Genomic DNA, 14,886 nt, shown 5'->3' with positions numbered 1-14,886 from the left:
AAGCGTTAACCCTTTGTAGTGTGGTAGTGAACACGTTAACCCTTTGTTGTGTGGTACAGCTAGAACCATGATATACATTTGTTGTTCTTATTTTGTATTTGTGTTTACTTTGTAATGTCTTGTATTTATAGTGGAATGTAGAGAAAGGCCCATTGGGAAGGGGTTGTTCAGGGGTAAAGAGCGATGAAAGCTGCAGTTATATGATTTCTGTTACTCTTCTGTATTTTCACTGTCTTATTCATAATGGCATGGCTGGATTGTGATACAATTGTTAAGATATGAATTTACTAAGATAAATTAAAAACTATTTATTTTATTTGTTTTGTTTACTTGTCTTATCAATGCCCAGTGCTGTGCTGTTGACAGTGTTTACTTGATATCAAGTTCAAGTTTTGTTTTATTTGTCACATAAAATACATTACAGTGAAATGCTTGGTTATGTATGAGCCTTCTGAGATTGTGCCTCATACAGTAAAAAAGTTAAAAGAGGAAAATACAAAGATAACAAGAATATACACCTGCAAGCCTGTAAAGAAATACTATTTTTTTTATAAATTGTGCAAAGAAAATGATGGAAAGCAAGTAAGTGCAAAAGCTCAATAGCAATGACTACTTATCACAGATAGAAAAGAAAAGGCAGATTTCAATAAGCATTACAAGTGCTCGTTCTCTCTTTATTCTAATTGATACCATATCTGGTGCCGTAGTGTGAATAGGGGGTTCTAAGCCTCATGATATGATGGATACCTGATCTAATTTACAGACCTGTTGTTTTCCAGCAGGTGTGCTGGCCACTGTGTGTCTCCTGGTGAGGGGATGGTAGGCGGCTGGAGACAGAAGGACTGAACACGATGACCAACCAGGCCAACTGGGTCACTCTGACCCCAGCAGAATTCTCTTTGCTTCAGGAGTACGCTCAGTGTAAGTAGAGAGAGGAATAATCTGTGTGTGTGTGTGTGTGTGTGTGTGTATGTGTGTGTGTGTGTGTGTGTGTGTGTGTGTGTGTGTGTGTGTGTGTGTGTGTGTGTGTCTTTGTGTGTCTTTGTGTGTCTTTGTGTGTCTTTGTGTGTTTGCACATGTGTATTCTATTTTCTAGAGAGTGTACCTCCCTTTCTTCAATTCTTTCACCTGGTTGTTTTTTTTATTTCCTGATGCAACGTACACTTTTTTTTCTGCTCAGAAAGATCTGATATTGTGAGATTGCATGGCTGTATGTCCACACAAATGGTAAATGGACTGCATTTACTGTATACAGCGTTTTATACAAACGTATGCCTCACATTCACCACTCACACATTAACACACCAACAGCGGAGACAAGCCTGCAAGTTGCTCATCAGGAGCATTTAGGGGTTAAGTGTCTTGCTCTTCCACACACTGCTGGGAGGAGATAGAATTGAACCTAGTATATACTATTATATTATGGTAAATTATATTGTATATATCATGTACTATATATCTCATATCACATTATATATGTGCTGTATACACTATTATGTACTATATACTATTATTGTAACTGAGGGGTTACAAAACCCTGACTGTATTAAAGATTGTGATAGATTAAACCACTGCTAGGTATGTACTTTAATTACAGGCCAGACAGTACATCTAATATATGGCAGACACTCATAATAACACGGCACTGACAAAGAAATATCATTTGAGGGTATTTATTATTATGCAGTAAATGTTACAGATATGAGAATTAGGGTCGCGCTTGTATGGCGAAGAATATGCATAAAGTCAGTCAGTAGCATAAGTCAATGGGAATAGAATAATTCCTACGATGGGGTACTAGGCTAACGCCGCCTGGCGTAGAATGGCAATTATAGAGGGCAACGCTGGTACCGCTGGAGACAATGGGGTTCCTCCCAGAGTTGTAAGTTCTGGAGGAGAGAGGAATGTTCGGATACTCAGTCTGATCAATTGAAGAAGAAGGGGATTCACGTACAGAAGCCAGTCCTTGTAATCCAAAGCTCAGCATCAAAAGCAATAACTGTAATCCAATTGCCCAATAGCAATGATGATAGCCAGCTAGCCTCGGTCCATGAGGCCAGCCCGAATGTAGATCCTCACGGTGTTTAAATCCAAACGACAGTGGAGATTAACAATGCTCTTCTCCAGGTAGTACGTTCCACAATCAATATAATCCAACCAATACTGGTTCTGCAATCGCCGCCGTCGGTTCTCCTGTGCACATGTCCAGTAGGTTCTCCGACTAGGCCTCCTTGTGTGCTGGTACCAATGTATTTAGTCCACGCGCACTGGCTAAGGTCCACTAGCTAAACGAACGAACTGCTGGGTAATGCTACACACGAACGAACTGCTGTTGGCACGATACACAATAATTAACGACTCTTTACTTCACATTAAGCTAAGTCGAACTTGACGTTACTGCATTAAATCTGACACTTTTACTATTCACTTCGCACGTGGTTCTCAACGCTCTGTTAGACGCACTGCTTCTCACTTCACTGTTTTACCGAACTCGCTGAACGTTGAACTTGCTGCACGAACAGCTACTGTTCGCACCTGCCGCCGTATATATACTTAAGTGGCTATCTAGTGCCGAACCTCAGTTCTCGTCTCGAATCAATGCACTGTCTCCGGGCATGTTGCCCGGACTCGCCTTTGAACCTGACTTTGGGGGCTTGCGGTCTGGCGCCGATGGCGTTATCCAATAAGGAAAGCGAATATTACTATGATTCAAACGCAGGCTTAAAGGGATATACCGTGTATACATAAATAATATACAAGGTATATAAAACAATAAATGTAGATTCTCAGCTTTAATCTGGCCCTTCACAACAATTATATATACTATTATATATTGCATATACTGTAATATGTACTGTAATGTGTACATATGTGTGTACTGTAATGTGTACTATATGTATGCACTATGTATGTATGTAAAAAAAAAAAAAAAAAAACTTAAGTCTTCAGGGGTAGGGCCCGACAAGCCTAGTGCTTCTCCCTAGCCCTTTTCGGACAATTGGACAATGCTGCAATAGCAGCTGGTAAAACGTTGGCAATTTATGGAATGATCGTTGTTATGTGTCCAAATCCCGAAATAAAAAATAACTGAACTGAACTGAACCTTACAATTACCAGACCACCACTCTGTCTCCCTCACTGTCACCCCCACACTTCACCTGAAAGTGCCTGTTATGCATCATCAGACATTTTTCTATAATGTATAGGTGGGTAGATAGTGGTGAGCACTATGATCAGAATATTCATTCTTATAAGATAAGATAAGATAAGATATTCCTTTATTGATCCCCTTGGGGAAATTCAGGCATCATAGCAGCATGGGGGATTGGGGGGGAGGGGGGGTACAGGTAGTAAAAACAACACGTGTAAACAAATAAGTCAATATAATTTACTATCTAACTAACTGAAATAATACAGTATTCACAGTGTCACATAAGGTGCAGTATGCATAAGGTAGTCTATATATTATTAGACTAACTTGAAACTAAGAACCACTGGTCTACATAACATAATATTAGCCTACTCAAATCAATTTAGAAATGAGTGGTGGTGTTTTTCCTGTCAGTGTTTTCTTTTTCCCATTTTGCGCTCGAGCATTGCACTATAGGCTACAAAGTGATGAGCGAAGTGCCACTACAGTTGTTGTTTTTAATTTGATGCACAGCGCCAGATCGGAACACAGACCTGACGTCCACACTTGAATGTGAATAACTGTTGAGCTGTAGCTATTATCAGCAGCAGTCTGCCATAGCTAACAAACATGTCTGTTCTCCTACAACAGAGCTGCAGCTGCAGCAAAGGTTTAGCTAGCTAGGTAACGTTAGCTCTCCAACGTTAGTTACTCTGTATACAGTATCTGACTATCACCTTTCCTTGTCCACCAGCGTGACCACTGTCTTCCCCACCATCTGATCACAGGCTAAACACGTTTAGCAATTATGCCACATCAATGTGGAACGCCCTACCTAAAGCTGTAAAGGAATGTGAATCCCTACCCACATTCAAAATCGCTCTTAAAGAGCACCTACGGGAGGCTGCAATTCGAAACTGGCCACCGTAAATGTCCAAACCTCCCCACCCCCACCCCTCCTAATAGACAGTCTCCTCCCCACCGTATGTATATATTCTCTCCCCACCGTATGTATATTTCTCTCCCACCCACCCACCCCCTCCTAATGTACAGTCTCCTCCCCACCGTATATATTCTCTCCCCACAGTATGTATATTTCTCTCCCACCCACTCACCCCCTCCTAATGTACAGTCTCCTCCCCATCATATGTATATATTCTCTGTTAGGATCTATGGGTAACAGTACTGTATATTTGCATATCGTATACAGTATGTCACAAATGTAACAGTACTATATACCTGTATGTCATGAACAGTGATGCAGTGGTGGTCCCACTCGGTACCACGCCGTCCCAGCGTTTTTTTCTGAGCAGAAGTGCGCGCACACAAAAATGCATTCACAACTTTCACTGACTCGTCGCACCGTGCGCCAAGTACCCGGCACTTATCACCTAGACTTTGTGTGACGGATCATACTGGTCTGCGTTGTGTTTGATGTTACATGTTAATGTCCCGAGGGGGAGTCGAACAGGGGGCTCCCGCGTCCGCGAGCGACGACACAGGCCGCTGCACTAAGAAGTGAATTCACTCCTAACTACCGTACCTATGCGTCGGTTAACCCTGTTATGGGGAAGTGAGTTTAATTTACCAGCCCGCACTGCCACAGTCACTCGTCAACACACCTGTTTCCGTGACTGTGGACATACCCACGGGCTTCCCCGTTACACTCACCTCCCTAAACTCACGCCCCTCAGGACATCCGGTCACTGGGCACCACTGTGACGGATCATACTGGTCTGTGTTGTGTTTGATGTTAAATGTTAATGTCCCGAGGGGGAGTCGAACAGGGGGCTCCCGCGTCCACGGGCGACGACACATGCCGCTGCACTAAGAAGTGAATTCACTCCTAACTACCGAACCTATGCGTCTGTTAACCCTGTTATGGGGAAGTGAGTTTAATTTACCAGCCCGCACTGCCACAGTCACTCGTCAACACACCTGTTTCCGTGACTGTGGACATACCCACGGGCTTCCCCGTTACATTTGCATAATAATAGGATAACGAGAAGTGCAAAACCAAAATACAAGCCCTGTGGGGGTTTGCTTGATCTGTGGAGCTCTCACTATGTGACAAATGGTCCCGACTGGAAGGATGAGGCATTAATTTGTGCTTCAGAAGGAAACTGTCCTTCTGTAAACTTTGTTTGTAAACATTGTTAGCACTTTGGTCGCCAGGCTTAAATTCAGAATAAACCATCTCACGCCAGCTCTATTTGTCTATAGAGAAGTTCCCTTTCTTTGCAGGGCTATAACTTTTTAAATTGTATTGCTAAATTGACATTACTATGGCCCATTCAACATCAAGTATCTATTGTTCAGGGTGTAGCAACGTTATACTTTTTCATTCACATATTCATACTAAAATACGGTCTAAAGTATAAGTATGTTTTTATCGTTTTCTGCAGCTTTCTCCAGAACGTGATTTATAGCCCTAAATGCATTATATTGATGATTGTATACAGTTTGATAGCAATCGGCGCAAGATAAAAATTTTCAAATGGACGTGCTTCTAGAAGTTACTACTATCATCTGATGTTGACCGGATGGGGGGGGGGTCGTTTATAATTCCGTGGCCAACGTTAGATGATTCATCTAGTGTGGGTGATATGATCATCAGAGCAGTTTATATCGAACACGTTTAAAAAAAACGCTGAATCTTACCGTAGCTTCCTCGGGCCGTTGGGCGATGAGCGTGGAGCAGAAATATTCCTATTATGGGATGTAGAAATATGCGATCCATCTCCAGGTTGTATAATAGTATATACGTCCAAATCATGTTGTTTATCGAGTTATTGGTAACGGATTGCTATCCATTGTGTCTAGCTTGAGTCCCGGGACTATTAGCGAGTGATCGGACCGAATTGGAATGAGCTTCCGGTTTCCGGTTTCCGGTTTGAGCGATCCAGATGGCGCTCTTGAACCGTTGGAGAGTTGAGAGGGGATCAACAGTAGATCTCAAGTCTCCGGGGGAGAAATATGATTTCGATCACAGATTTTTGAAATATTGATATCAATGACGTGTTACGGCGTCTTTGGCAGAATGAGCATGGCGGGGAATGACGTGGTAAGGCGTTTTTGGCGACCATAGTGTTCATTTAGTTTTTATTTACTTTTCTAGTTTAAGTTAATTCAATTAAAGAAATTGTAACTACAATATTGTATCTACAATTACATTTAAAACATTGTTTGTTTTTCAATATAATTTCTTTATATATTGAAGGCTACATCCTGCTACCTTTTTCAGCTTCTCTATTTCAAGGCAATATTTACAAAAACTAAACTAAAACTAGTAATTTCCTATACAAACATGTTTCCTACTATTTATGCATAATAATCATCTGTTCTGTGTGCACGGGAGGGAACATGTATGCGCATACAGGCAGTTCTGATATTACGACTGCACCCCTGGTCATGAATGTTGTGTATGTCATAAATGTCACTATGAATTGAAAATGGGGGACCCTGATGTAAACATGACAAACGTCTTTCTCTGGTCTGCATCCCCTTAACAATTGTGTGTATTGAGCCGTACTGTATTGTACCCATTCTGCAATCTGTTCAATAAAGTGTTCATTCATTCATTCATTCATTCATTCATTCATTCATTCATTCATTCATTCATTCATTCATTCATTCATGCTCATTCACAACAGTATACAATTCAGCGTTTTCATATTTCAAGTCATATTTGTAGGCGCAGTGTGTGCAGAGTTCCCTTTCCTGATTACATAACTTCTCTTTAAGAGTCTTCAACTGTATCGGCAGATTTGCAAATCTGTCAGGTCACTCAATTGGAAAGCTATAGCGAGGTCCTGATCTCAGCAGTTGTTCCTAATCCACACACACACACGCACGCACGCACACACGCACGCACGCACACACACACACACACACACACACACACACACACACACACACACACACACACACACACACACACACACACACACACACACACACACACACACACACACACACACACACACACACACACACACACACACACACACACACACACACACACACACACACACACACACACACACACACACACACACACACACACATAGACACATACAGATACAGTACATCTTCCCACTGCTTTACTCTGGCAGCATGCTACAGTATACAGCCCAATTAATGATGACTGTGCAGTGATGTCCACAGGCTACATCCAACTCCATGTGATGGTGTGGAGCTCGGAGAATAAATAATCACCCCATTGAATGATAAAAACTGGGACTCATCTGTGTGTCTGTGTTTACAGTTTTTCGATTGCTTAAGTACGATTTTGAAAACAGGGCGCGATGTTTCAAAACACTACACACAATTAGCACAACCACACACACAATTAGCAGAACACCTCAGCTCCTTTGATAAATGAAACACTCTTGTAAAAACTAATTTATAAAAACCTAATTTTGTTACCATATGAAACACACATTTCATATGACTTAATTCAGTTTGAACCAGTTACACACTGCTGTGCTTAACCTAAAACACTTTTAGCAAGTCTACTTCTCAGTGATTAGAGCACTGTAAGTGAAGTACACAGAATGGGCAAATATACAAAACACTACACAAGACCAATGCTGCAGACTGATGAAAAAAATATTTATTTCGCTCCATGTTTTGTTTTGTTGTGATTCTCCATGTTGACATGTTGACTGATTTGGGTATATGAAGAGACAATTATTATATTTTCATCAGTCTGTAGCATTGGTCTTGTGTAGTGTTTGGTGAATTTACTGTATTGTATATTTGCACATTCTTTGTGTACTTCCATTTTGGTGGAAGACAGGTGAACTCACCTGCTGCATTTTTATAGTGCTTAAACCTGATTGGTGTGTCTACAATTAAGCAATGGTGTGTTTGTGCACATGTTTAACCAATTGGCTCATATGTGTGGTAATTTGACATTCTGTGTCTAATGTAATGCAAGTGTGTTTATTGTTTTGCAAATCACTGTGTGTATTGTTTTGCAAAAACTGTGAGGCTGACATTGTGCTTATAGTGGTGCAAATCTGGGCCCATGTCTTGCTCCTTTTTTTTTTTTTTTTAATCTTTTTCCCCCTCCTTTTTTCCGATTTTTCTCCCATCCCACTGTTAGTCGTTATGCCAATTCCCAACCCCCTTCCTGGTTGTTGCGCACCCCCCCCCTACTGTTGGTCCGGGAGGCCGGAGACTGTCACATGCTTTCCTCCGACACATGTGCAGCCAGCCGGCAGCCAGCCTGGCAGCGCAGATTCTCACCGGGAGAGTGTAACATGTGGAAGGTCACACTACCTTTCTCCAGATCCTACCCTCGCTGTGCAGGCGCCCCGACCGAACTGTAGGGGTCGCTGTCCACAACGCCCAGGACCCACCCACGGCTTCCCTCCCCCTAACACAAACGAGTTAGTATAGCGAACAGCCCAAGCCAAGGCAATGCTGACATGTCTTGCTCCTTGAGTGTAATGTTTTGATAATTGTGTAATACTTTTGATTTGAGTGTTTATGCAATCGGAAAAAAAACTGTAATTGTGTGATGGTTTATTGTGTGATGGTTTATTGTGTGGGCCTGTGGGATGCAAGCTGCTCGGATTAGATCTGTCTGATGCTGTATGTCCAAATTATTCATCCAAATAATTCATCCGCAACACGACAAATAGTTCCCCCAGCCTGTATTATCTCTCCGATTGCCTCAGGTTTATATGCAACTCAGATAATGTTGACACATTTCATCATATTCCAAATGATACCAGGGACAGGAAGATTCAACTACCACGTGGACTGCAGTGTAAGCCCTGCATACAGCTTTGAATGGCTTTAACAGCATGAAACAAACCGTAGCAAAGTATAAAGCAACGAGGTATAAAGCAACATCCTGCTACGCAACACAAATAGAAACTAGGAATTGCAGGAACATTTCCAAAGGACTGTTCCAGAGGAGCAGAAGAGCACTGCTCTAAAGGAAGTCAGTGACTTCAAATACCTGGGCTTGTGGTTCAACTCGTCAGAGCAAGACCTTAAAGTGAGGAAGGCGCTTGCATGGAGGGCCCTGAACGACATGACCAGTGTGTGGAAATCCAACCTCCCCCATCAAATCAAGCTCAGCTTGAGTCTGTTCTTCTGTATGGCAATGAATGCTGGACCCTGAAGCCCACCCTGCAGAAGTCCCTGGATGGGTGCTACACCAGAATGATGCGTGTGGTGCTTAACATCAACAGGGATGAGCATGTCGCTAATGCAAACTTGTATGGGGGGGGGGGGGGGGGGGGGGGGGGGGCGCTAAGGGTGAGCGAGAAAGTGGCAGTCAGGAGAATGAGGCTGGCAGGTCACTGCCAGAGACAACATGAGCTGCCAACCAGCAAACTTCTGCTGTGGGAGCCAACACACGGGCATCGATCACGAGGAGCAGAAAGTACCGGCGGTGTGAATACTTTCGGCAACCAACATGTCCTTCCGCATTGCTCTGATTGGCCGAGCGCGCGCATGCGCATGAGCCGCGGCGGGCTCCTCAGCCAGCTCCTCAGCCAGGCTCCGCTTCTGCCCCCTTAGCGACTATTTTGTGTTTTTTGCCTATATGTATTTGTGTTTCTGTGTACAACGATGGCTGTGTTGATTATTATGTCATGAAATTGGGTCAGATTGGTCATCTTTGATATATATTCAATATATAAAAGGATCATCATTAGAATACCTCTAAAAAAAAGTTATACACTTTAGCCTCACAAAAACCTTAGCACTTTTTTGTGTTCTCATTAGGGTTAGGGTTAGGGTTAGGGTTAGGGTTAGGCTTACCCAGACAGAAAGATTAGGAGAAGGTAAAATCTCATCCCTGTGCCCGTGCCCACCCCAACACTTGCTCAACAGTCCCCTAACCCTAACCCCAACCCTAACCCTAACCCCAACTCTAACCCTAACCATAACCCTACAAACGGAAATATTTGGAATCTTTGATAGATATTGAGTTAGGTTCATAGTGGTATTCATAAAAAAAGAATTGGAACGAAATATTACAAATTAAGTTTTTTATGACCTTGAACGTGATGCAATCTTTTCATGCACTAAGGTGACAACTCTGCTAAATCGTTAGGGGGGCATAAGGGTTAAGGCAATTTATACAAATGGAAGTATTGATTACGCCGTAACGAATCATTAAAAAAATATACCCTTAACTGGAATATGTTGTGCCTTTACACATATGTTGGATTATGTCATTGGTTTGTCATGACAAACCAATAAAAAATCCTGCGACTCGGGCACCGCTCGCGGTCTTGGCTGCAGCCATCCTCTCTGCTGCCAGAGCTACTGGAGCCGGCGCCGGGCTGCGAGGCTGCGCTGGTGGCGGGAGAGAGAGCACCGGCTCCAGTAGCTCCGGCAGCAGAGAGGATGGCTGCAGCCAAGACCGCGAGCGGTGCCCGAGTCGCACGATTTCATGACAAACCAATTACATAATCCAACATATGTGTAAAGGCACAACATATTCCAGTTAAGGGTATATTTTTTTAATGATTCGTTACGGCGTAATCAATACTTCCATTTGTATAAATTGCCTTAAGCGGAGCCTGGCTGAGGAGCTGGCTGAGGAGCCTGTCGCGGCTCATGCGCATGCGCGCGCTCGGCCAATCAGAGCAATGCGGAAGGACATATTGGTTGCCGAAAGTATTCACGCGTACCGGCGAGCTAGCCAAATGCATGGAGGATCGGGATGACTGGAAGCACCGATGGAGGGCCCGTCCGAGGACGACCTAGATAGAGACAGAGAAGTGGGAGCAGCGTTGTCTGCTGAATGATTTTCTTCTTCACAGGACAGGGACGGATATGGAGGCTGAAGTGTGGGCAGAGAAGGTCTATCCTCCGTGCCTAGACTGCATGCTTCTGCCTTTACAGCACTATGGAGAACTATTGAGCACCGCTCTTTTGTTTTCTCATATAGCGTTGAGCTGGGCCGGAGCACTTTTTGGTGTGTTAAGACTTTTAGAAATACAAACTATCACTATTCAGTGTTAGACTCAGACTCCCAAGATGCAACACTGAACGTCACAGGAAGTCCATTCCAACAGCCATCAGACTATAGGGAGGTGTAGTGGTTACGTCATTGCTGTTTCCGGCCTGTTCACCATCTTGAAAACGCAATGTATTTACCCATTGCCCATTTATAAATCGTCTCGTTTAAATCAAATAAAGCATGAACATTTGCATGGTGTACCTTTCTGTGCGTATTCATCCACAATATATAGCTCAACATGAAAATATTCGCAATTAATCGTAAAAAAAATCACAGAATTTTATTTCAACCAAAAATGCTTAAACAATAATGTTAGTGATAGAAGGGAACTCATTTTGTGCAAAAATGGAAAGCTTGCCAACGTTCATGAGGCAGAATTGTTACAATAGCCGATAATCCATTTTCCCAATGATAAATCCCTATACGGGTGGACCTCGCGGGCGGTCCAAAGTGACGTCAGACTATACCTCCCTATAAGCCTCACTGTGCCTCACTGAGCACAGTGTAACAATATAAATTCTTGCATATCTTCCTAGACTACATTTAACATTTGTACTGTACATTTTACTGTATATCTACTGTATTTTAGAATGTATATCTTTGACTGTATTTTTATTCTTATTTTAGATTTTTGACTACCTAAATGTTTATTGTGAGCGATCTGTGGTGCTGAATTTTCCTCTTGATCAATAAAGTACTTGTATTCTATATATCAGGTTTGCACTAGATGCCCATTAAATCGTCCTGCCGGCGAGACGGCCAGAGGTAGCGGGTAAAATGTTTTAGCTAGAGTGAAGACAATGGTATCATGAAACCAGAGAACTTGAGGAATCCTACTTTGCCAACCATATCATGCTAGCTTACCAGTAAAGGGGCTAACTAAACAGCATTTTGCGATACCCATCCTTACACAATTACTATTACACAATGGTAGTGGTTAAGCAGACTGAATTTTACAGCTAATTCCCCAGTCTGACTCTACATCTCTATAGAGTCTTCAATGTAGCTTCTCGTATTAGCTATTCGAAGTGCCAAGTCTAAATCTGAATAATTGATGCCCCTGGATCTCTTCTATGAGGCAAAGTGTTCCACTCGGCCAAGACATCTCTCTCGCCTTAATTGCTTTGTGCCTTGTGACAACACTGTTTCTCGCTCTATAACTATCTCTCATGCTAACCCCCTCTGCAATCCAATACAATCACAAGCACTTTTATGTTTTGAGAGAATTTGCATTGGCTTTTGGTTCTTTCCAAATGAGGTGATTGAATCATACTGTAAGCCTTTGTAAGGGATAGGGAACCATCAGAGAGCATAGGAGAGACTCAACTGTATCGTCTGAAAAGGTGAGTGAGATGGGAAGGAGGAATGAAAAAGCTAAGGAGAATGTGTGTGTGTGTGCGTGTGCATGTGCGTGTGTGTGTGTGTGTATAATCATGTTTCAATGAGATCAGGACGAGTCATTGTGCTCTGTTGCAGGCTCTACGGGTTATAAAATATCCCATTTTCTAAGCCACAACAAAGGCCCTTACGCCACACTGCCTCACCTTCCCTCCTTGTCTCCCTCTCTCCATCTATTCCTTATCTCTCCCTCCCTTTTCATTACAGGGGTAACGCAAGCTGCACACATGTTCATAACATTATACCGCCTGTGCGTGTGTGTGCCTAGCCAGGCGCCTAAGCTCTGACTCAAAGCAATTACGATTGCTCTTCATTATATATAATTGCTGGTGTGGGTATCTTAGCGAGTTGCTGCTCTCTACCAGGGGACCTCTCTATCATCCAAGACAATACCAATTATACGTTACAGTGGTGTTTCTAAAAGACTGGTTTGGGACCCAAAAGTGGGTCCTACAGTACCTCTACATGTCCTTGCAACGTAAGGTAACGCAATACTGAACTCAAATTCTACATTAGTAGCCTAAAAACATAGCAGATCCTCCGTCGTTAGCCGAAAACCAATAGCCTACAATAAGATTTGGGTTGTTAGAAAACATATTTTACAAATGTGGGTCCCCACACAAAAAGCTTGAAAAGCACTGTGTTACAGAATGCGCGATGGTAGACCTCTGATGTTGATGTGGCACACCGTCAGTTAAGCCATTAGTGCGATTGGGAACATTATGCAGTCATTCGACTATACACAAGGACATGTATGACAGGTAATCAGTGGTTACATACTCACTGTATTCCACAATGGTATTGTGTTGCCGCTGAGGTGCAAGTGACGATTCTCACTCAGTCCGATGTGATTGATTGCTACACATTAACAAGAGTGCGATCAGATATCCAAAACTTAGCCAGGAGAGCCAAAGATTGTCTTTTATTGTGAGAAGAACCAAGACTTTTGTCCCAATTTGTCCCAATTCTAGTTAACTGCCTACCAGACGTGCACCCTCTCTCCCTTCCTCTCTTACTCTGACCCCCTTGATCTCTTTACAGACATTTTTTTTTTTTTTTTTTTTTTTATCTTTCTTCCCCTCCTTTTTCCCGATTTTTCTCCCATCCCACCCTTCCTGGTTGTTGCGTACTTTCCCCTACTGTTGGTCCGGGAGACCGGAGACTGTCACATGCTTTCCTCCGACGCATGTGCAGCCTGGGGCAGGCCAACCTGGCCGCGCAGGTTCTCACCGGGGAGAGTGTAGCGTGTGGGAGGCCACACTATCTCTCCTCAGTTCCAACCCTCGCTGAGCAGGCGCCCCGACCGAACTGTAGGGGTCGCTGTCCACAACGCCCAGGACCCACCCTTCAGCTTTCCCACCCCCTGATACAGCCAATTGTATCAGTGTGAGAGGCCAGCCAAGCTGATAGCAACGCCGGGAGCTGGATTCGAACAGGCGAATCCTAGTGTCTCCCGGTGTTGGTGACGAACGTAATCTCCGTGCGCCACCTGCCCCCCCACAGACAAACTTAACGCCGCCCTTCATAGCACGCTCGACATTGTCACTCCCCTTAAGCCTAAAATTAAACCTGCTCCGTAAAAACAAACTCCCTGGTTTACGGAGGAAACTCGCTCCTTTAAAAAGGCATGTCGCAAACTTGAACATAAATGGCGTTCGACCAAACTCGAAGTATTCCGCCTTGCCTGGAATGATAGTTTACGTAACTACAAAAAGGCACTCTCACTTGCCAAAACCTCATATTTTTCCAGGCTCATTAACGAAAACAAAAACAACTCAAAGTTTCTGTTTGACACAGTTGCAAAACTTACTCAGAAACGTACTCAACAATCAGAGTCCCTCCCAACCTCTGATGGGCTTTCCCCCTGACTTTGAATCCAGCCATACGCTATGCTGCCTTGAAAACCTCTCACTTAGTGCCCTCTCTAAATTGGTTGGCGCGGCTAAACCCTCAACCTGTCTGTTTGACCCTCTTCCAGCAACTCTCATCAAAAAACTCTTCCCAACTCTAGGCCCTGCCCTACTCAATATCTTCAACACCTCCTTATCTACTGGCGTGGTGCCCCTGGCCTTTAAATCAGCCGTCATTAAACCACTACTTAAAAAACCGAACCTCAAGTTCAAGTTCAAGTTTCAAGTTTCTTTATTAGTTGTCATACAGAAGTACAGAATACTTTTATATAAAATGCTTCTTTCTGTTTTGCTCCAGAGATTGTGCTAGATAAAAATAGATAAGTATAAAATAAGTATAGTAAGTATAAAATAGAAGTCAAGTACGTAGACAAAGGTGTTCAATTATATACAATGTACAATGCAGAGTAGAAAAGTAACTGAGTTACAATACAATATACTATATACCTCGACCC

At 43.1% G+C, this 14,886-nt stretch overlaps 1 protein-coding gene across 3 annotated transcripts in view; it reads left to right on the top strand.

The window, feature by feature from the left end:
• Positions 1 to 851: 851 nt before the first annotated feature.
• dgkb (diacylglycerol kinase, beta) overlaps positions 852 to 14,886 on the top strand; it is a gene marked incomplete at both ends in the record, with an annotated part of 150,330 nt that continues 136,295 nt past the window's right edge. For all 3 annotated transcript variants that reach the window (XM_084337017.1, XM_084337016.1, XM_084337015.1), the window contains one exon: positions 852 to 921. In XM_084337017.1, coding sequence (XP_084193143.1) covers positions 852 to 921 — 70 coding nt within the window. The remainder of the gene's footprint in view (positions 922 to 14,886) is intronic.

This window comes from Notolepis coatsorum (genome assembly GCF_963971535.1).
Source record: "Notolepis coatsorum genome assembly, chromosome: 19".
Lineage (NCBI taxonomy): Eukaryota > Metazoa > Chordata > Actinopteri > Aulopiformes > Paralepididae > Notolepis > Notolepis coatsorum.
Note: the sequence above shows the minus strand (reverse complement) of the source record. Positions and strands in the feature narration are given on the sequence as shown.